This window comes from Pangasianodon hypophthalmus, chromosome 13 (genome assembly GCF_027358585.1).
Source record: "Pangasianodon hypophthalmus isolate fPanHyp1 chromosome 13, fPanHyp1.pri, whole genome shotgun sequence".
In the NCBI taxonomy this organism is placed as follows: Eukaryota; Metazoa; Chordata; class Actinopteri; order Siluriformes; family Pangasiidae; genus Pangasianodon; species Pangasianodon hypophthalmus.
In genome coordinates, this window is record NC_069722.1 from 8,257,783 (window position 1) to 8,282,443 (window position 24,661).

The 24,661-nt window shown below is 37.1% G+C and overlaps 1 protein-coding gene across 1 annotated transcript; it reads right to left on the reverse strand.

Annotated features, from left to right (window-relative positions):
• Positions 1 to 853: 853 nt before the first annotated feature.
• slc4a1a (solute carrier family 4 member 1a (Diego blood group)) lies at positions 854 to 18,672 on the reverse strand. The gene is made up of 21 exons (XM_026916699.3): positions 18,518 to 18,672; positions 14,786 to 14,879; positions 14,633 to 14,688; positions 13,589 to 13,692; positions 12,676 to 12,722; positions 12,398 to 12,563; positions 11,823 to 11,958; positions 11,553 to 11,619; positions 10,323 to 10,365; positions 10,030 to 10,214; positions 9,489 to 9,696; positions 9,080 to 9,274; positions 8,831 to 8,979; positions 8,194 to 8,388; positions 7,249 to 7,422; positions 6,641 to 6,730; positions 5,521 to 5,687; positions 4,578 to 4,819; positions 4,166 to 4,335; positions 2,403 to 2,576; positions 854 to 1,961 (listed from the first exon to the last, which is right to left on the reverse strand). The coding sequence occupies exons 2-21, from the start codon at positions 14,810 to 14,812 to the stop codon at positions 1,884 to 1,886; spliced, it is 2,673 nt and encodes an 890-aa protein (XP_026772500.3). The 5' UTR covers positions 14,813 to 14,879; positions 18,518 to 18,672; the 3' UTR covers positions 854 to 1,883.
• Positions 18,673 to 24,661: the final 5,989 nt, after the last annotated feature.

Genomic DNA, 24,661 nt, shown 5'->3' on the forward strand with positions numbered 1-24,661 from the left:
TCTACCTTGCGTGTTTGTGGGCGTCACGCACTCTGACCAATCAATGCTCTCAGATTTGGTGAAAACAAATGATTTACCAATCAGCGCTCAGCTTCGTTACAACATCAGAGTTAAAAACACACAAGCACTGCTGCAGCACCATAGCTCTCTGTCACAGCATACAGTCTAACTCCTGTAAGACTTTTAATATTCCTGAATACATTTCCACAGTTGAGATCAAAGGTGTGCATGCAAATGAAAAAGACAAATAATGTATTTTAGCCAATCAGACATTTCACAAATGTTCCTCTATTAACACATGACAAAAACCGTCAAATAGCCTAAGTAATATTAGTTTAAATGTTTGCATTTCTCTTTCTTACTGTGATAAATATTCTCTAGTAACTTGTTTATCCATCATTTGACTTTATAACTGTCTTTAACCTCTTTCATATCTTCTGCAACCCCATCCACATTTTATTAACTTCTGAAATTCTGATTTTTAAAGATGCATTTTCTTAGTTCTATTTAAAAAAAAAAACCTGTGGGTACAAACTTTTGCACAAATCTCCATGTTCAGCTGTAAGTTTATTCACCTTGACATTAATCTATATATTTCTATATTAAATCCACTTTATTTTTTTATGAAGATTTATTTAATTTTAATTATATGCACATATATAAATACTATAATCAATGGATATTTGAATTTTGTAGGCTCAGTAGTAGATTTAGTAACAATACCCAGCCGGGTAGCTAGAGACAATACCTACGACATCAGCATGTTTTAGGAAAGTGCATTAGCAGTGGATCATACTTAGGTCTAATATTAATTCATAAAAAAAAAAAATCACATTATTTGCATTATTTTAGCTTGTTTTAATGACACAGTTTATTACTTTTAATTCACTTACTTCTTTAATAAATTCACATTTGTGCTTCAGTTTCCCCCTAATATTTGTCTAAAAAATTACCATTATATTTCATTTTGCTATAATACCTCTGCTAATGAAAGATAATATCTGCAAATGAAAGATTTTCTCCAGGTCTGTATTGGCAATAAGATTATTTTAGTAATAGAATTTTAATAGTTACATGAATTGCAACACAAGATTAAATATAAAAAAAAAATATAACAATAAAACAGAATGTACATTCATCACTATTCAAACCCACTCAAAATTCTAAAATATCCATGATCTCATAAACTGCAACAACAATCATTCAGCAACTGCTAGACTGGAATAAGAAATTTACAGATATGATATTTGAAACAAATATCAATCAATCAAAAAAAAAAAAAAAAAAAAAAGAGACACAGGGTGATATTGTAGCTACTGTCAATGTAGAAACACATTATAGGCATAATACTATATTTAATCTCAAATGCTGCACAGAAAAAAGCTTTTGCATAGAGCTTAAAAAAGAAGTTATTAAACACTATTAGCTAATGGCTTTCATACGGGTGTCTCAAAAGTCTCCACACATAGGGGAAATTAACACTTTTTAGCAAAATGTCTAATGTCAAAACGTCCATGAACATCCACTGACGAAAGCACAATTGACGTGGTGCTGGCTTACATAGTCCCCTACGTATGGAGACTTTTCGGGCACTCTGTATGATAAAAACAATATAAAATCTAACAATTCAAAAAGTAAAGCAAAACAGTCTTAGGAGAAAAATGAACTGGTATAGAGGATCTACTCAGTAGTGGGAAATGATTAAAATGTGCATGCAAACCAGAAAAAGGTTGATAAAGCTTGACTATGCGATGGTTTTGACACTGTGGGTCCTGTTCCTGTGGTTCCACACTATAACTCTTGCGATAGTTTAATGAAGGCACTGGACAGAGTTTAAGGCATGATGCCTGAGCTCACAGGTTCAGTGAAATGCTAGAAGTCATTTATGAGAAGGGACACTCATCATACACATCCACCCCCTGCTCCTCCTCAAATGTCACCTTGGCATCATCTGAATCCAACTATGACAGGATAAAACACAATATTTGCAGTCACAAAACAGATAAACACACAAGACAGAAAGCTATATACATAGACAATACTATGTCTCTTATAAATACACTTACACTTATGACAAAATGACAAAAACTATAAATCAAGTAGAAGTAGAAAAAGGTCAAATAGTCAATGGTAATATATTAGTAGTGAGAAAAACTAAATTACATTAATTCAAACTTTTTGAATATGATAAATACACTCTAATAACTTGTCCAGCCTATGCCTCTATAAATGTCTACAATCTCTTCCACATTCCACATGAATTGTAATATACAGTAGCGTAATATTTCCTATGTTCTATGTTCCATTGGGGGACACAAACTTTGCACTTAAAAGTGTAAAGTGTACACGTTAATGCCTTTCTGTCAGTCCTAATGACCTGTACGTAACAGTAAGCCACTTACGCATTTCATCTCTGTGGTAGTGAAGAGGCGTCCAGACATGAAAATACGCAGAGGGACAGTAAGAATGAGGACAAACGGCAGGGCCAGCGAAGCTTCGGTGGATTTCACTGCCCACAGGATGCCCAAACACACCAGTTGGATAAGGGTGAAGAGGTGCATTCTCCAGGTTTTTACCTGAACAGGAAACGAGGAAAGAAACAATGTTGAAAACTAAGAAATAAGTGGAAGGCTTGTTGTACTATCTTGAAATAATATGCCAAACACTGGAATGCATTATAATAACAGTGAGCATTTGGTTTCATAGAAAATTCCTTTCTAGTCTAAGCGTAGAGTTAATCTTTGTCCAGAAAATGACACAACATTTTAAATAATAGATACGAATCATATTCCCACTTTATTATTATCTCTAAAATATCAGTGTTTCCATCTGTATCATATTGCTAGTTTTTGAGAAAAGAGTTATTATTAGAATTAATTTTAACAAAACTCGAACATGTTGTCTGAGACAGTATATATAGATACTGGATGACAAATGAGTTGATATGAAAGCGAATATAATACTTTTACATTATTGTAGTATTTATTCAGTAGCTAACTAATAAGTTAAATAATGGTTAAGGTAAAAGATAAATAAATCACCACACTGAGCATAAGCTTGATAGAGAGTGTTGACAACAAAGTGTTGAGTAATTTTCTATAACTAGATGGCTATGACATTGTGTCAGTTGCAGGGCAAAGCGGTTCATAGTAATGCACTACTGTAGTGCACTTATGCACATAGCAATGTTCTAATGTTATCATTTCTATAGTCACGGCTCATTCACTGGGACTTGTATGGCAGACGCTCACATAATTTAAGCCTAATAATAAACTGACTTTTTAAAGTGTTGTTATTTCAAAACAAATATATCACTATTGCTCCAGTGCTCTGGTGAAGCGTTCAGTAAGGAGACAATTGTTTTCAGGGAATTTTAAATTTTAGCAAAGAAGACTTCAGTCAGCTAAAATGTGGCCTAAAGCCATTCCTTTAAGTTTTCCACCACAGAAGTCTTCAGGTCAGAGGACTTTGTGCTTTGCAGCCTAGTTATGTGAAAAGCTGCACTTTTTCTAAGCTTAAAGAAAAAGAGAGAGATAGGAAAAAGAGGCTGGTAAGGGATTCACAGTTAAGTGAAGTGAAGTGTGGCCAAGTATGGTGGCCCATACTCAGAATTTGTGCTCCGCATTTAACCCATCCAAGTGCACACACAGTAGTGAACACACACCCGGAGCAGCGGGCAGCCTTTTTTGCTGTGGCGCCCGGGGAGCAGTTGGGGGTTCGGTGCCTTGCTCAAGGGTCTCACCTCAGTTGTGGTATTGAGGGTGGAAGAGAGCGCTGGTCATTCACTCCCCCCACCTACAATCCCTGCCGAACCTGAGACTCGAACCCACGACCTTCGGGTTGCAAGTCCAACTCTCTAACCATTAGGCACGACTGCATTTTGTTATCAGTGTTATAACAAAATAAGAACTACCTTGTTACATGGACATTCCACGACATTAAATGTAATTACAACCGGATTAAATGCATGTGTATTCGTTGGAAATTACTGTGGCACAAGATGAACAAACCAGTTCAGGACAGATTCTATAAGTATTTGTTAAAACGGCTGACATTTTGATAAAACACAGTTACACATGTATTATATCATTATTTTATAGCATAACATTATTTACAATTATTTTTAATTATAATACAAAATAAAAGCATAAAGATGTTATCATACTCGAGTGGCGTATGGAAGAGATGGGTGGTACTTTTTGGGCACGATCAATAGCTGTATGCGATCCCACAGCTGAACACCACTTAGAGAAGTAACACCCATGTAGAGAAAGATGCCGAACAGAGCTGACATGGGAATCAACGTCAGGACGGGCTCCATAAATATGGATGCACCTGGCAAAAAAAAAGACACAGACCATCTTTTCAGACTGAATATGTGTACATGGTTTTTCAGTACTTATCAGTACCAAAACCAAAAACAAAATGAGTAAGCTACATAGTTTTAAGCAATCTGAAACATCATGGTATTAGTACCAATAGTATTAAACCTACCCCACAGATTATCAGTAGAAGAAACTGAATAATGTATTTAGGAATTAAAAAAACCCATAATGCAGCATCAATCCAATACTCACCAACTAAAGTGGCCACGATAATCCCACTAACCCTCTGCTCCAGCACCTTAGTGATCTCTGGTTTAGGGCCTTTGGACATGACAGTGAGGGCGTTGGCATGGGTGACAGATCGCACTGTTGTAGCACTAAGCCAGGGGAAACCAAAAATGGAGGCAATTCCACCCATCATCACTATGAGGAGCAAATCCAAATGGAAGCCGGAGCCCTTCACCATCTTTCTCTCTGGTTTACTTACAATCAGCCTGCAGGTTGGGAAGATACATCCAATTCCAATATATTATGTTGCAGAGCAACTTAACAAGTAAAACATGGTGAAGATAGACTTTGATGCTATTACCCATATAAACTGTAGTGCACAAACACAACTATTGATGATTAAGGTCCATGCATCTTTTTATCCCATGAGTTGATCTTGTTACCAGTTAGTATTGAATTGGAGGAGAAAAGCATCTGTAAAAAATTTTTTCTGCTACTTTAAATGTTTTCTTTTTTTAACTCTTCCAATTGCCATTGAACAATTCCCACCCACTAGCTACTTCTTCTCTATTGCATGACACCAATGGAAAGGAAAGGGCCAACACATGCCTATTTTGAGACATATGCAGCAGCTGGAGGTAAGAAGTAACTTCCCTTTATCATGTACATGATTCCAGCTCTGCTCTTTTGTCACTTGTTTCAACTAAACATCTAATTAACAAGACTAAACTAATTGGAAATGGATGAGTTGGAGGATGAAAGACACCAGTATGTGCAGGGTGGGGGGTACTCCAGCAGTAATCAACATTGGAGAGAGAGAGAGCGAGAGAGAGAGTAATATCATCTTTCCCACCCAGAGAGCAGGGCTGATTATGTTGTAGTGGACTTTTGGCCACAGATAGCTGTGTTGAATGCTTTTCTTCCATTCAAGAGCTCCTAAATATTTTCTGTACAAGAAGCTACTCACGTTGTGATCTGGGACTCGAGGAAGATGAGAATGAAAACAAGTAAGGCTGGAATGGCACAGGCAAATATTAGCCAAGTGGGGAATGTTTCCTTTAGTCCCATTGGGTTGATAATCCAGCCTCTTTCCTCAGGTTTGGACACATTCAGACCCTTTGGAACCTGCAATTTCTAAAGGTGGTTGAGAGAAAATAAACATAAATATTAGAACAGACATGGCAGACATAATCTTACTTTGATTAAAATAAGTAAATGAAAATTCATTATAGTTCATAGATGTAGATGTGTAATGATTATTTACTGTACTTGCAAAAATTAATGAGAAACTGAGATTCTGTACTGTGCAAAAGGCTTACAGACAATTATAACTCAACACCAAAGGCATCAACAACTTGCTGTGACCCTCACCCCTGTTTGGATCAATTCCAAAATCTAATCAGTGCCTCTGCTGGTTACAATGATAATTTCATATAAGTCCTACAAACATGCAACCACTCATTCTTGAGGTATCGCACTAACAAGAATCTCGGACAGACACATGCACAGATAGACTGACAGACGCACGATAGATGGATGGACACACAGACAAACTCAAAGACATAATGGTGGAGGCGTTAAAATCTGTAAAACAAATATGCTTCCAAAATAAAAAAAAAAAAAAAAAAGATTTTTAAAATATATCAAATAAATAACTATATATAACAGTAGTCTTAAAAACTTGAATCAATATTTGGTGTGACAAGCATTCACCTTCATGCACTGAAAGTCGTCTATTACTTAACATCTTCATTTCTACAACAACAACCATTCTCTCTAACATTTTATTTTAAATAAATGTTTGGACACCTATATATTGCTCTTTTTCACTGGAACACTAATCCAGAAGATATAAAATCAACATTTAAGACAAAATGTTTGAATTAGAGTTAATGGGATTTTGCACAGTACTGTATGTATGTTTTTAAAAATCTTACTTACCATTAATTAGTCTGAACATGATGTAGTTAATTGCTGAAACTAGCCACTATCACAGTGGGAGTATTTAGATTTATATAATTTACAGTATATAACCATACATTTCTTGATTTTACATTAATATCTCGAAGAACTATGGTTTTCCTGACCTGCGTGTAAACATCCTTAATACTGACGTCAACCACAACCATGAGAAGGAGGGCGATGGGCACACCGAAATCTCCAATCATGCGACGAATCTGGGGAAAGGCAGTGATTCGGTGAAACAGCAATGATAAATTTATTAGCATTCTCTGACCAACACAAATACAGCATCTGTAGAAAGTCTGTATTGATATTAATCAGGAAGAAGAGATATGTACTCATTACATTAACTGAGCATAACATCAGATCTACACACTTCTTCAAGTGCAATCAGCCAAGTCATTGTAATTACTGCCACTGCACTTTTTATCTATGCAGTGAACTTCTGATCATTTTTTTTAGAAATACCAGGATGTGTATGAGATGTGTGTTAAATTAATGTAATGCTTCAACATATGATACAAATTGATGTTTGCAAGTTTCATTTTTTGTCATCCCTGTAAATTGAGTACAAAACTACAAATGGAAAATTTGGACATCAAACATAGTTGATCTTGTAGTTAGGGAAAAAAGCTGTGTAAATGTAATTTCAGGATGTTAAATGTTGTGTGTTAAATTGCTGTAATGATTTTACAATGATTTTTTACGACACCAAATTGGTGGTCACACGTACAGGGCCTGGCAGGAAGATGCTATTCTTGAATCGACGGAAGAAGTAGGCAATGAAGAAGCAGCCCAACATCAGGCACATAGAGAGCAGGGCAGTGTTGGGGTAGTGGTCCTGAGCCGTGCTGCCGTTTGTGCTGTTGGCAACTGAAGTGTTTTTCAGAGGGTAATCTTTGAAAATCTATACAGAAGAATAGGATATGAGTGAAGAGAAGAGATGAAACCTGATGGTCGGTTAAAGAAATGTTCAGTCAAAATATGCCTGTGAGCTACCATTCACTATTAGTAATTTAAATTGGTTTAAAATGGTTGCAAAATATGTAACACAGTTTGAAAGGTATCAAAGCATTTCTATTAAAGTAATATAAAGATATAGTCAGCAGATGTTGGTGGAAATTAGTTGTTGTTAGTTGTGAATTTCAAGCAATTACAGCCCCTCTCTTTAATGTGCTAGCGCTCATGCCAACAAGTATTCAGTGTGTACACGAAAGATGATTTTAAGTTACAAAGAGGTTAAGATGTCGTTTTTTTTGTTTTGTTTTGTTTTGGTTTTTTTGCAGTGAAGGCAAGTACGCCCCTAGAAATAAGTTTTTCAGAGTTTCTTTGAATAGAGTTCTAAGGGTTCTTTCAGGTTTTTTGGCTGGCTAAAGAAGTTCTGACTAGAACTCTCTTGCATAGGGTTATACATAGAATATTTAAGGATTCCCCCGAAGAATGCTTAACGGTTCTAGACTTAGCCTTTTTTCTAACAGTATAGTGACTCCTCTGTGTCCTGATTGGTTGGATGTTGGTGGTCCGCATGTTATTCTCTGGTTTACAGAACATGAGGCACCATGCAGACAAGAGCAGGTCTTTTATTGAAGCTGTCAGAATGTGAGAACTTTGCAAAATATTTTTTAAAAAAGTGTTCTGAATTAAAAATCAATGAACACCTTTTAGTCTTTGTGTTTACCTTGTAAAGCTTGAAAAAAGTTTCATAGATGAAAATGAGGGAGATAAGGATGGAGAAGATCTCTTGGGTAAAACGAGAGATGAAGCGGACGAGGAAGCTAGCCTCTGCTGCTACCACAATCAACACAATGATGATCAGCCACATTCCAACCCATACCCGACCCACAATGTACTCGTAGCCCTGAGAATTACAAAACTGACAGACGGACAGACACAAACAGGACAACATTTTATGGATTCACTTCAACCAGTCTAGGAATCACATCTAGAGATGACAGACCTATAAAAATGTCACACTTTCACATCATGAAAGTAAATAGACCTCTTGTTGTAAACCTTTAAGGGTTCCCCCAGGTGGAAGAACAGAGGAGAGCTTTAGAGTTCTGTATTTAACCTTTATCCTAGGAATACCTTTAAATATATTGTCAACTTACACTGTCTATGTGCTATCATAGACATGTGATACATGTATACACAGTAATATAGTGATCACTGTAAAAGTCTGCATTTGTCTTTTGCAAGTGAAGACATTACTTGTAGATAGTATTCCACAATATACTACTATGAATAAAACTAAGTAAGTTTTATATATCACTCAATCTGTAACTATATTACAGTTGATAAACAGGTAGCCCTACGTTATAGAACGCCTCTTCAAACACCAGCAGTGGCCCACTGAAGCCGATGACCAGCACAGGTTGGGCGGCAAACAGGCAGAAAATGATTCCCTGTATGCTAGTGGAGATCATCAACTCTGGCACTCCCATCCATTTGTTTGTCTTATCCGCTAAGAACAGTAGAGAGAAAGTGAGAAGTGAGAAGCAGTCGAGAATTAAGTTACCTAATGTTCCAGAATGGACACGGTTTACAAGGAGCATGATACTCACCCAGAAGGCCTCCAAAGGTGATAGCAGGAGAAAGGGCAGCAAAATAGATGAAAATTATGGCAGAAAGCACCTGAGGATTTATGGCATCGATGAAGTCACTCAGGTAATGGCGGTAACGACGCTTGATGTCCTTGACCATTCCACCAAATGGATATCCAGTTCGAGCCAATGGATCATCCCGTGGCTGCTCAGGCTCTGCTCATGTGTGTACATAAAGGATGACTTTTTTTTTTTTTACTAAAGTGATAAACAAATAGAAAGCTAAACTTCCACAAGAAAATGCTAACTTGGTCTTTTTATATCTTGACATTTATCTATAACTTCCAACAAATCACCCTAAAAGAAACTGCAAAACTGATCTAAGATCAGCCCAATAGGTAATCGTCTACCAATACTCCTAAGACCTAACCTTTAGCTTTTGCTCCAAGTAGGATTCGGGTGTCAGCAGGGCGGAGTCTTTCACGTAGCATTTTCTTTTGGAAGCGGATGATTGGCTGGAGCATGGTCTCGGTCTGGATCTCAGTGGGTGGGATCACAATGCTGCAGTCCATGAAGTCAGCAATAGCATTATTCAGCTCTTTTTCACTATCGGCAAGATAGGCCTCCAAGCTGAAGACCTTTTGGTGAGAGGCAGATGGGGAGAAGAGAGTGAAGACCAAGTAAAACCTATGCGAACTTAACGGTCATAGGTTTTCCTCATTGTTGCCCAATTCTCCATTTTGCCCCCGTCCTTCAAAACTCTTTTGTTCATGCAGTGCTCATAATGCATAATAATTAGCCTGAGACAAAACCTATGTATTGACCAACATATTTTGATCAAAGTGACCAATGGATCTTCTTGTCCCACGCATCCTGACCCTCACACCAGGCCAAGGAGAACTTCCTAGTAGTGTGGCTGCTTAATGCTTACTTAGTGTTTAATAATGTTTCTTAGCCACTTCCTCTCTTACCCAGTCAGCCAGGAGTGTACCCATGGCACGTCCGCTCTCGTGGAAATCTATGCCGCTCTCAGCAGGGCCTGCCAGGACAAATATAAAACGCACAGGCACAGAAGCCTCCATAATCCCGTCCATCACCACGGAATCTTGCAGTCGCACAAATGCCACAACCGGCTTCTGTAGGGAGTCCACCGCACCTAAAAACATAGTCATAAAGTAAGACAAATTCTACAAAGATGTTTTCAAATAGTAGCCCAGTGTTTTTGTTTATTAAAAATTTGTGGTAAATTATCCTTCCTCCTCACCTGATAACACAATAGATGCCTCTACATTATCAGATGTGTCTCTCTGATTGAGAAGAATGAAGAGCAGAATCAGTGAAAGAGACTGACACAAGTTATTGCAAGAAGCTACAGTCTTAGAAAAAGGGCTCCTCAAGGGGTCTTTTTATGTTTAATATTTGTAACATTTGTTTTTAAAAGGGTTATAACTAGAACCTTTCATAAAAAGGGAAACCCCTTGTTTTACATAAAATCTTTAAGGGTTTTGCAGGAGGGCCAAACTGAAGCATGTTTTATGTTCCAAGAGTGTACATTGCATATTTACTGTGGGTAGAAAAACAGGGTGGTAAGGAATTAGAGATTATTTGATGGATAGAAAAGGAAACCTTCTGATGTAGAGTTTGACATAGGACTTTAAGGGTTCTCCTAGAGGGACAAACCAAATAAATTCCTAGATGAAAGCTTTTTACAAAAAGTGTACATTGTATATTTAGTGTGGGCAGAAAAACCCCAACAGGATGGTAAGGCACAAAAGATGGTTTAACAGATGGATGCTTGATGGATGGATGAACACACACTCACTGTCCACTTTAATAGGAACACCTGCTCATTTATGCAGATTTCCAATCAGCCAATCATGTGGCAGCAGCACAGGTCAAGAGCTTCAGATAATTTTCACATCAAACATCAGAATGGGGAAAAATATGATTTCTGTGACTTTAACCATGGCATGGCTGTTGGTGCCAGGTGGGCTGGTTTGAGTATTTCAGAAACTGTCAATCTCCTGGGATTTTCACACACAACGTTCTCTAGAGTTTACAGAGAATGGTATAAAAAACAAAAAACATTGCGTGAGCGACAGTTGATGGAAATGCCTTGTCGATAAGAGAAGTCAGAGGAAAATGGCCAGATTGGTTTGAGGTGCCAGGAAGGATATAGTAACTCATATAATCGCTCTTTACAACCGTGGTGAGCAGAAAAGCATCTCGTTATGCACAAAATATTCTGAGATGCTTTTCTGCTCACCATGGTTGTAAAGAGCGATTATATGAGTTACTTTTTTTTTTTTTTTAAGTTTTCTAAAATGAAAACCCTCAGTTGTAGGTTTTTATATAAAATCTTTTAGGGTCTTGAATGAAACTGTTTATTTCTAAGAGTATAGTTAGATGAATAGGTGCAGTATTTAAGTGTATGTATGTGTGGGATTCATCTACTAATAAACAGACAATTGTTTAATAAATAAAGAATTGCTACCTGTTTGGTGACAGAGAAGGTCTGCATCTCAATGCCTGCTGAGGTAACCTGAGTGCCACCAGCCTGACTGTGAACCACCAACAAAGCAAAAGTAAGTTAGTTCTCATGGGTGTGACCATTTCCCCAGTGGAAGTGACCTCTGGATGAGGTTTACCTGCAGCTCAAAACTAATGTCAAGAAGTCTTTGGCCCATGGTCCAGACAAGCACTCATTACACACTGGACTAATACTAACATCTTGTGGGTACACGCATGTGTATATGTGTTTTACCTGCGCTTCTCTAACAATGCCTTCAGCAAGGTCCCCTGATCTGAGGCCCGAATCTCATTCTTTCCCAGAAGTTCATCTACGATCTTCTCAGCAATGACTATGAAGTCTTTTTCGCTCAGGTCCAACAGCACTGCCGCTGCAGACATCCAATCCAACAAAGTGTTATTTAAATTCACAGTGAGAGCAATTATATAACTCTGGGTTTATTTTACTTTCTGCAAGAGAACAAGTTCTACAAACAGATTAAACAAAGGATATTACTAATTTGGTCTGATGGAGAGAATTTTTCACTCTTAAAAAAACATTCTACGAGCTTCTCAATGTTCCAGAAGGGTAAACCCTCTGTTGTGGGGTTCTAAGCTATAAAGGTTTCCCCAAAGGGGGACAAGCTGAGAAGCATTTTAGGGTGCTAGATTGAACCTATTTTAAATAGTAACATTTATAAGACTCATATGTTCTTGGTAGTTGCCAAATAAGTTCTTTTTTGGTTATGGACATTTGAAAATCTCATGGCTTTTGACAAAAACCACACACAAAGTAGGAAAATAAATGTCCTAAATGTCCTCGAATCTCACCTGTGCTCATGACCCTGCGGAGCTGAATAAGGCTTCTGAAAGTGAGACAGGAAATGTGTGAGGAACCCCATTTCCCAGTGGTTGGATTGAATGTTTCCTCATACCCCACCCAGCGACCGGTCTCCTGCCATTTTTCCCCCACCAGCTCGTTCAGCTCCACATATGACTGACACACACACAGACACTGAGTCACATGATGGAACTCAATCAAACGTGTGGAGCATGTGTGGTTGCGGGTTTGAGTGGAATGAGGTGATGTGTACTGGGCATGTGCTTACCTGAGAGTCACCTCTGGTGGTGGCGTTGGTGTTGGTGTTCCAGGCCGCTGTATCACAAGACACATGAGGTAAGACATAATCGTGACATAATGACGAGGACAAATTGCCAGTAAGTTTTAAACTCTAAGTTTCACTGTGTGATGGGAATTTCATTTATTAGAATGAAAAGATTTTCAAGATATTCAAGATTGTATTTTGGTTACATAGAAGGTTACACTTATGATTACATATAAGCCAAAATCTACTGTCCTGCAAGCTGCATACTATGCTGCAATATTTACTGCCTCTATACAGTAGATAGCCTACATAAGTGCATTGCATAAGTATTCACCCCCATTTGTAGTGTTATGAAATGGCCTAGAAATGAAATGGACCTAATTGGCATTATATGACTCTACACAAAATGGCCACTAATACTGAAGTGAGGTAAAAATCAAGATAATTTGCAAAAATATTTACTAAAAAATTTATATATTATGATTGTGTAAGTATTCGCCCCTGGTGGTGTGAAACCCCAAATTAGTTCTGGTGCAAACTCTGATTGATAGTTTTCCAGAACATTGTCCCAGAACTTGTTTTGAAAGCTGTTGGTTAGGTATAATCTCTAACAATCTCTGATGCCTTCAAGAAACAGGTATATTTATTTTGAGATCTCGTGACACTTTATCTGCATGCAGCTTGACTCCATTCAATTCAGTTATTTGAATATGGTATTGGTAACTGGTTGCATTCATGGCCTATAATCCCAATAAAGTCCATTCCAGTTTCAGGTTGTAACAATACATAATATAGAAAAGTTTAAGGAGGGTGACTAATTATGCAAGCCACTAGATACTTGTAGTAAACACAGAACTTATACAGTGTGTGTGTGTGTGTGTGTCTGTGTGTGTCAGTTTATGTGTGTTTTAGTTACCATCTGGGTGTGTATTGATGATGTAGCTCTCAGGAGGTTGCCCCTCCTGCTGCTCCTGTCTCTTCTGCTCCAAGTCATAACTCCCTGTATGTTCAGGAAGAGTCCTACAGGGGGCGATAGAGAGCCCAGACTGAAAATGACACTCAGGACTGAGTCCCACTGCACAACACTACTACTCTCACCCTTTGGTCTCACCAGAGCTTACGTATGATAGGCCAGGCTGCGATCTGTCCTCTTTTAATCATCCTAAAATATGAATAGTAATGTTTAATCTCTAATCAGAGAGTTTAGGGCTATGCTAGACCAGAGTTTTAGAGTAGAATTTTTTTCCTGGTGCAATCACACATTAATGGATAGCTGTGTATATGACATTTGGATCTAGGAGACTCAAAGTACTGAGGCCTCTCTAGGACATCTTTTAACAGAAAGCATGTCTATTTCTCACCAACAGAGGGCGCAGGTTTACTGAACATTTCTGCTGCATGGACATGTGCTGTATGCTTACATGGTGGTTGTCAGACTTTGGCAGTTAATGATTACTGGAACATTGTGATAAATCAAGTATTATTATTAATACTAATGGGATGGGATTTAAAGGGGCCTATGTTTGATAAAATTACAATAATTCAATCTGTGAAGTTGGAAATTTCCAAGAAACTGCTTCACAGGTTTGATATTTGAAAACGGAGGTTGTATGATATAAAAACAATAATAGTTATAAATATAATAAGAGGAATAGTAATAAATGATTCTTGTACCTTTATTTAATCCATGTTTCTTAACCAAAAGAAATTAATTCATGACGAAACAAACAAACAAACAGACAAATAAATATCGTATTAATAAAATTATAATTAATTGCAACATGCTTTTATGCTGTTCTATTTCTTGCATCATTTTGTCTGATGTACAGGACTTTGGTCCACAAGAGTGGACATGATCCGAGGAAGGACGTATGTGTGTGTGTGTGTGTGTGTGTGTGTGTGTGTGTGTGTGTGTGTGTGTGTGTGTGAGTGTGTGTGTGTGCATGTGTGTGATACTCACATGCTGAATGGTGAGGCTGGAGGTGAATCAGCATCCTCATAGGACATGTCATTGTCCTGAGAGGACAGAAGAGAGACAGGCTGTGTGTGTTGCGGCAGTTAGAGTCAAACATTTATTATTTTATATAGTAGAGCATTAGGTATTGATGCTCACCCCTGGAAAATTTAGAACAGCTTCCATCAGTAGGGCCTGTGCTCTGCCTTCTTATTATTTTTTCCCCTAAACTCAGAAAAACATTACACGGAACCTGTTCATACACACACACACACACACACACACACACACACACAATATGAGCTACAGTAATATCAAGTATCCAAAACAAAATGCTCTTTCAATAATCCTGGCATGATGTACTGTATGTAATATCTATCTAGTCCAACTTATTGTTTTGCATAGTTTCTCCACATCACATAAATGAAATATTACACTATAAGATAAACACAACACAGTGCAATTTGTGTATTATTTGACATCTTTTGACAAGACATTTTTCACTGGAGCAAGTCTACCAATATTGTTTCACAGGCTTGGCGGTTCTATATAGGCAAAGCACATTTTCTTATCACTGTTTAACCCTGTACTGTAAAATGTCCCCGCCTCTGTCTCTGTCTCTCTGTCCCTCTGTCACGCCTGCTTTTGCAGACTCGCCTGCCTGACTCTCATACAAGTGTGTTATTTATTAGACCATGGTTCCTCATCTACAAACTGCCTCTAACACATCTGATCTAGACTATAAAGGGGTTAATATTGAGCAAATGTGTCAGGTGTGTTAGAGTGTTAAAACCTGACCCTGTGCAAAGTAGCGAATCACCAGGACTGGAGCTGAGAAGTCCTGTGTTAGACTAGTGTTTCTGCTCAGATGAGATCTTACAGAGACAGGGAGATTTCTCATGCAGTATGTGCTGTTGTCTGATAAGCCTTGCTATCAGTAGTCACCAGTCAGCAACGTGCACACAATTTGCTTTTAAATTCACTCACCATAGCAGAACTTAATGAAGCATTAGACTGTAAATTGATGTAGTGGTACTCATAAATATAGCTGCTAACCAGGGGTGACAAACTCAATTTAGTTAATGGGAAACAATTCTTTTAATTTATTAACATTGTATACAATTTAATATACATACAATATAAAAAATATGGTTTACCATTTTATATATATAAAACACCATATTTTTAAATATTATATTATATTATATTATATTATATTATATTATATTATATTATATTATATTATATTATATTATATTATATTATATTATATTATATTATATTATATTATACTATATTATATTATATTATATTATATTATTAGCAGGGACATGATATTATTATATGATCATGGCCCTGAGTTTATCGTTCTATTTTGCCCCCTAGTGGAATAACAGAGACTATGTCTTTTTATTATTATTATTATTATTATTATTATTATTATTATTATTATTATTATTATTAAACTGTACAACATCTTTTTACAGCAGTGCTACCCTCACAGTTACACTGTACCTGTATTATGTATTTGTATTGTACATTTGACACATTTAATGTACAAACAGGGTCCATAAAGTCTAATTATGTACTTTAAATGAGGGTACCACCCTTGTGACAAGCAATGGTTCCATTTAGTACCATTTAGTACCATTGTTTTTTAGTTTTTTTACAGAGCATTTGGGCAACACTTTTAAAAAAATTCTACTATCTATTAGAACTCAGTCACAAAGTATGGTATTTTATCGAGTTGTCTGAGAGTGTGTTCTGTGGCTCATGATAGTGTCAGTCATCGCTCAGGCCTCCATTACGTTGCCACGTTTCATGAGCCTATGGCCTAAATCGTATAGTACCTAGTATGTTTTATGTACTAATCCTCTAGAGTGAGTAATACTTGTGTATTATTATGTTAGGTTATTATGTTATTGTATGTTTTTTATATTGAAAAAGTTCCCAATTCCACTTCACGGATAGAGACCCATCTTTAGCTAGCCACCTGATATTAGCTAGCTAACTAACTAACAGTTCTTGCTGTGTTACGTATAGTTTAATTCCCCTCATATTTATTTACAGTTACAGTTCAAAAGCAGACAGGAACTTTCTACAGCTATCCTTAGTGGGCATTTTTCTCATAAGTCCCTCCCCTTCAGTGGCGCATTATGGGACAGGTTAGCACAAAAAGTGTCTATTGCTAATTGGTTCATTTGTTCGACAAATATCATACATATTTTTACTGTACTATGCTTGAACATATTTCATTACATAATAGCAGCTACAAACAGTCAACCATTCACCAGCTTCTCTCTTTTTCTCTCTTTTGAAGTCAATAACAAAAAAGTGTCTTATTAAAAGAAACCAGAAAGTTCAAAGTCTTTCAAAGTCCTATGTCCTCTATGGCGGAAAAATTACTGACTGTTACATAGCGCTGACACTGAAGACTCCTTCCATAAATGCTAAATAGACATATCCTTACAAAAACTTCACTATATCAAAGATTACACATTTTTCTTTGTTAAACAAGAACACATTTTAAAATTCATTCATATAATTAGGGGCATCTCATATTATTATTATTATTATTATTATTATTATTATTATTATTATTAGTCTCATCTTATTTTGAGTCTCTCTCATTCAAGTTCTTATGACTGTCTTGTTATTATAGAAATGATCAGACATATCAGAGTGAGTGCATTAATATAACCCTGTGATTTGTAGTGCAGCTGACACTACATCTGAGCTGCTGTTATAGAAAAATCTTATAGAAACTCCTTCTGACCAATCAGAATTCTGCTCTATAATGTCATTTAGTATATCATAGCATTGGTTTTAATTAATTTGAAATTATGTTGCCTATTTTTTTTTTTTTGCACATTTATTAGCTCCTTTACAGTTTACATAATGAGGGTTGAAAGTGTAAGCAGCACAGCACAGCAAAATTAAATTTGGGTCTTGTTGTGTATTAGTTGTGATGCTGCATATTTAGAGCAGGAGGCACAATTGTGTTTTGCATAAAGCAGCAGAATGGCCTGTGTCAGCCTTGTCTGTAGGACAAACCTTCACAGATATGGAAATTATCAAACACATGCCAGCAGGTTGCACACCCATGCACACCCAAAATGGCAAAACTGGCATTCACTGCAAAAGTTCCCTTAATTTGAAAGAGATGCTGCATCAGGGTAATATTTAGTTAATACACTTAGTTAATTATTTAATAAAGATATACTAATGCACTTTAAAATTTATGTTTTCTATTTCTTTTAAGTTGAGGTTTGCTGGCATTTTTTGTTGAGTAAAAATGTTCAGGTTTAAATTGTGATATTTAGCTCAAATAATCAAATCCAGCACAAATGGCTTGTCTGGCCATGTTGGATAAAATTCATGTTAAATGCGTGTGTGTCTACGATTCACTTTTAGAAAGGAGTTCCTCAAGGGTTTATTGAATAGTAAAGGGTTCTTAGCTACTCTGAAATGAAACCCTGTTCTACATAGAACTTTTAAGGGTTTCTCCAGAGGGAAGAACACTTTAATGTGGTAGAGGAAATCTTTTTGGCTTTTTGGTAAGACTGCAATAATTTGAACCTTATTTCTGTCCCCTTTTTCTTTTCTTTTTTTTTTTTTTTTAATTTCCTGGCCTGGTCCTATACAGAATTTGTATGATTTCAAAAAAACAAATACAATGTTTTTGAGTTTTTATGTAAATAAAATAAAATTAATTTGTAAAAAAAAAAAAAAAAGTCATTGTTGTACACGTTGACTTGTGTGAATTCTTACTGCACTGGATGCTGACCTGCAAATTTTCAATGCAATTTTCAAGACATATATGTACACAAATTTCACATTCATAGCCATAGATGATGTTATCATGTCATATATAGAGGAATACACCCTTACCTGGATCCAGGTGTTTCTGGCGGTTCTTTATTGTCTCGGAGTGTGGAGATCCGCAGCTGCGCTGTAAAACCCGCTGTCTTCCAGGACAGGAGTAACCGTGCAGGGGGTGTAAGAAAGATAGATAGATCGAAAAGGAGAGTGATGGTACAAAGGGAAACACCCATTCTGACGCCATAGCAGAGTCACGTAAAGAGGGATGAAGCACAAACTGACGTTTTGCCACCCCCTCACCCCCCACCCCTTGCTGAGCACCCAGGGTGGCAGAAGGGTGATAAGCACCCACTACACAGAGTGTGTTATCGATAAAGGCCAGTTTACAGCAGGGATACCCCAAACCTGCTAGCGTAATATTATTCCCCAACTGCTATGGACAGTGATCTAGTCAAAGTACGCAAGTGTGGGAGAGATGTAGAGAGGTAGAAGCAGTAAAACAGGAGAATAAGGCAATCATGGTGTTTGAGAGGTGTGAAGATTGAACGTGATGGTAGTAGGGTCTTGTAATCAGAATGAAAGCATCGGTATTTTAACGTCAGCTTGTTTACTGGTTGGGGATTCCCTTTTCAGAGGGCTTCCCCTTCATGGTCCTCCTCTGATCAGTTTGATATGCAGTTTTTTCCGCTGAGTCATTCATAATTGTAATGATGCTGCCAAAAAAGCTGCTTGGATTCATGTTTCTTGCAGGGCATCATGACATTAGTGACTAAAATATATCTGTAAGTAAACATGATAGGTATGAGGTAGCAAAATGATCCAGATATACAAAATGTTGTATCACAAATTGTACATGTTTAAGGCAAAGGCTGGATTAAAATCCAGAGAAATACAGTGCCCTGCAACAGTAGTAACCCCCTTGGTCTTTTTCATATTTTGCACATTTTCCACAAGTTATAACCTGGAAATGAAGCACCTTTAATTGGTACTTTAGGTCATTGATCTACACAAAATAGTTCACAATGTTTTAAAATGTATTTACAAAAAAACAATCATGAAAAGTCTTGATTGTACATGTATTCATACTTGGCAGAACCACCTTTGGCTGCAGTTACAGCTTCATAGCTCAATTACAGAAGTATTTCTCTACCAGCTTCACACATCTGGATCCTGTGAGTTTTGTTCAAAATTGCTCAAGCTCTGCCAGGTTAGATGGAGACTGTTTGGTGAACGGAAACCATGTCTTGTCTTGTCTTCATGTCTTATGACATATTATCAGTAGGATTGAATCTTTGACTGGGCTATTCTGAGACACACATGTTCTTGGGTTTACAATACTCCAATGTAGCTTCGGGTGTGTTTATGGTCATTGTCCTGCTTGAATCAGCTCAATCTCTGCTCAATTCTAGTCTAAAGTCAAGTCTAAAATTGCTCATTCATCCAGTTAAATCGTGCTCATTCATCCAGTTAAATCGTGACCGGTAATGAAATGAAGTTCCTGGCAATGAAAAGCCCAACCCTACAACATTACACTACCTATGGTACTATGCATAAATACAGAGAGAGACTTGTTCAACTGCCATGTTGTGCCTTGAGTTTTACCAAATTGCACACAGTTAGATATATACAGCATTTTGTAAAGCAGCTTTTCCATGTTGATTAATTATTCATCTTCAGTTACTGTTTAATCCTGGTCAGGGTCACGTTGGCTCTGGAGCTTATCACTGAAACACTGGGCACGAGGCAGGACACACCCTGAATGGAATGCTAGTCACAGGAAATTTAGCATAGCCATTCCACCTACTGACATGTTTTCAGAAGGTGGGAGGAACCACACACATACACAAGGAGAACATGCACAGAGAGAACTTCTACACAGAACAGTTACCTGAGCTGAGGCTCAAACTGGGGACCCTGGAGGTGTGGCAAGTCTATCCACTGTGCCCCCATGCTAACCCTTTTTATTGCCACCCTTTATATGTTATTAACAGTTAATTTTAGGCTTACTTTTACAAATTTGGACACCATTCTGTCCAAAGTGTTGAATCTAAACATAAAGCAACAGTTCAGGCTTGCTCAAGGGCCCAACAATAGTTTTCTGACTGTCTTGGGATTTGAGCTCGCAGCCTTCGAGTCACAAGATCAGAATTTTAACCATGTGCCCCTTGCTAGTTTTGGTATAAAGCTCATCAATACTAAACAAATGTTACTATAACAGTTATGATACATAATGTTATGATTTGTGTATGCTTTGGTTCAGTCACAGGTTGTGTTTGTGTAGGCATGATGGATGTATTCCATTCATGATGCATCTTTATTATGTTGTTGTGGTGCATTGCGAAGGAGCCTGTTTTCTGATGCTCAGTCATGAGCACCAGGCTTTAATTAGTCCCTACTGGACAATTACTGCATGATACGATTAAAATAGAATTAATTATGACCTCTGAGGTTTTAGGGAGGTGAAGATTGGACTGTATTTCTCACAGACAAGAGTCAGGTGAGAGCAGCCTTTCATTCTTCAGCTGCTTTACAGAGCCAGGTAGATAAAAGGAGAGAATGAGATAAAGAGAGAGCGATGAGAGAAAAGACAGCTGCTTGGGTTTTTGATCAATTAGCACCTGGGTATTAAAGGTGCACTCCGTGTTATTTTAAGTCAAAATCCTTCTTGAGATATTTGGTGAAGTTCTCTCCACACTACAGCAGATGTCAATCAAATATCAAATAATAACAAATAAATATATAATAAATAACAAATAATGTGGACCACTAACATCCATCCAATTAGGACATGGAGACATCTCTACTTATTTGTCAATGATGTTGCCTGTCAGCTGTCCTTCTTGCACTAGTGTTCAGGCTTTCTAGCCTGACTCACATGCATGCATTTTGTTGTTTTGGCTTGTAAAACGCACTCTATCTACAGATTTTAAATCCAGAAATTTTGGCACCCTTTTTGATCACTTCTATTTAGAGAATATTTCAAGCTTCTTTGGATTTGTAGACTGCTCTCTAGACAGACCACAAGTTTCTAATAATGTTTGATTCCAATTAAAGCTCCAATAATGCCTGGTGAAGTACAGCTGCTGCATTTTGTGGGTTGCTTTCAGGAAAATTCGGTTGTGAAACCCCTCCAAATGGATTTTATTATGTAGGTGGCAACTAATTGATTAATTTTAACATTGATTTTAAAAGTCAGCCTTAATAATAAACTAAATATAGATTATAATAACAGAAAAATGTGAATTTTCAACCATTCTTGACATTTTAACTTGCCATTGTGGCTCTATCAATCCATTACCCTTTGCTAATGGATGAAAAAGTATTTTTGAGTGCATATTTACAATGGATGTAAAAAGTCTACACACCCCTCTTAAAATTGCAGGTTTTTGCGATGTAAAAAAATTAAAACAAGATAAATCATTCAGATATTTTTCCTCCTTCAATGTGATATAGCAACCAATAAAATTCAAGTGAAAAACAAATAGAAACGTTTCATGGAAAAAAGAAAAAAGAAAAAACTTACCTGGTTACATAAATGTCTCTTTGGGTAAGAGTCTACCAATCTAGCGCATCTTGATTTGGCCATTTGATTCCACTCTTCCTTGCAGAAATGCTCCAGATCTCTCAAATTGCAAGAGGTATCTCCTGTGCTCAGCCCTCTTCAAGTCATTCCACAGGTTTTTGATAGGATTTAGATCTGGGCTCTGACTGGGCCATTCCAAAATGTTGATCTTCTTCTTCTGAAGCCATTAGTTTGTTGCCTTTAGATTTGGATTTGTGCTTTGGGTCATTATTGTGCTGGAAGTTGAAATCTTTCTTCATTTATCTTTTTATCATTTATCTTTCTAACAGAGGCCTGTAGGTTTTGTGGCAAAATAGATTGGAACAGTATTTGGAGCTATCTATGATTCCCTCCATCTTGAGTAGAGCTCCAGTCCCAGCTGAAGAAAAGCAGCTCTACAGCATGATGCTGCCACCACCATGCTTCACTGTGGATATGGTGTTCTTTGGGTGATAACATGTCTTTTGTGCCAGACATATCTTTTAGAATTATGCTCAGAAAGTTCTAACTTGGTCTCATCAGACCATAACACATTTTGTCACATGGTTTGGAGTGATTTAGGCAGGCTTGGAAGTTTTTTAATGGGAAGGGCTTCCGTCTGGCCACCCTACTGCATACCCCAGACATATGAAGAATACGAGATATTGTTACATGCACAGAGTGAACAGTACTTGCCAGATATTCCTGAAGATCCTTTAATGTTGCTGTAAGTCTCTTGGCAGCCTCCCTGAGAAGTTTTCTTCTTGTCATTTTGTCAATTTTGGAGGGATGTCCTGTTGTAATATCATTGTGGTGCTCCATTTTCTCCACTTGTTGACGATGTCCTTCACTGTGTTCCATAGTACGTCTAAAGGTTTGGAAATTCTTTCTACTCCTTTCTTGATCAATACGTTTCAACAGTGGGATCCTGTATATGCTTTGTAAACTCTTTGCGAACCATGGCTTCAGCAGTTGGCTGAAACCAAGAAGATGTCAAAAAAAATTCAACAGAAACAGCATAGCTGTATTTGGGGTTAATCAGAATAACTTCTTTGATGACACGGGTATGATAATTACTTGTGAACATACTGTGGTTAATTCTGAGGACAGTTACATGCCAAATTATAAAAGGGTATGAACATTTGTGCAACCAAGTTTTTTTTTCTTTTTCTCCAAAAATATTTCTATTTGTTTTTCATTTGAATTTTGTTGGTTGTTATATTACATTAAAGGTGGAAAAAGATCTGACATGATTTATCTTCACATTTTCATATATATTCATTTTTTACATCATAAAAACCTGTAATCTAAACAGGGGTATGTAGACCTTTTATATCCACTGTATAAACCAGGGAAACAGGACATGAAGAGTAAAAGAATTTGAAAAAATACAATATGTTCAAGGATTTCATTAGTGTTCCTTTGTTAGAGCAAAGAGAAATAAATGAAATGTTTATTTTATACAATCATTTTTTGATATGTGCCAATAATTCTGGAGTGACTACATAGCCCAAGTAAGTGAAAAGTTTTTTTTTTTTTGATAGCAAGGACGAGGGCTTCACCATTACGTAAGAACAGAGAAAAAAAGGAAAGAAATCGATGCTGGAGTGGGAGGGGACAAATACAGTGCAAATATAACTACCACCCATCCATATGAGAAACACTTTTTGAATAACTTTTGTGAATAGTTGTTGGCTTTTTTTATTTTTTTTTAATTTTATTAAAATAAGAACTTTCAAGCCAGTAGCCTACATGCGGTATGGATGATATGACTGAGACGACTAGTAATAGCTGCATGTCCTTTGCTATTACAAAAGCAGTAACTAATAATTAATATGGAAGCCTCTGTGATCTTTTGATGCTGTATTTGAATTTGAAGTCTGTCTTGTTTGTTGAAGTATTGAAACGTTGCCCATGTGTGAACACACCCACAGAGCAGGCAGTGATAGGCTCTATCTACACAAGGGCAAGCACACTGTGAGGAGTTATTATCAGCTGCCAGAGTTCATGCATAAGGCGTACCTACGTGCCAAACTGGGTGGTGGAGTGTATAATACACAAAAACACTCTGTTCCACATATCAGCTTCTTATTAGTGTTCATACTGGAGATCTTTCATGCTGCTGATTGGAACAGTGTTATTATTTTACTATCTGTTTTGCTGTTTGAATTTAGAGTGATACCAAGCACTGATAAGCCTGATATGTCTTTTCTTCTGTGATAATTCATAGAAAAATTGCTAGAGATGCAAACTGCCCTCTAATTTGTATATGATTTGACTGCAGAAACCACAAACTAATTTGGATCTGAATGCCAAAGAGGTGCTGGGAGGTGATCATTTATTGGTCGCCCATATAAGCTCATACGAGAGCTTATTCCTGTTAGAACACACCTGTACCAGGCAGGGGAGGACTGATTATCTGATTCAGGTGTGTCACGAGATGGATTAGAAGAGAGCAGAAGTGCAGGGATGACTGGTTTGGTGACCTCTGACCAAGCAGAAGACACAATGAACTTTCATCTTATTCCTAAAATAGAGAAATGTAGCCTGTGGACATCATGTTGAATGTATCCATCCATGTAAAACATTTATAGACTTTCCGCTTGTAGGCTCATTGCTTGTTTTTACATTATTTCAATAGTAAAGTCAGCATGATCAAGGCACACTTAGGA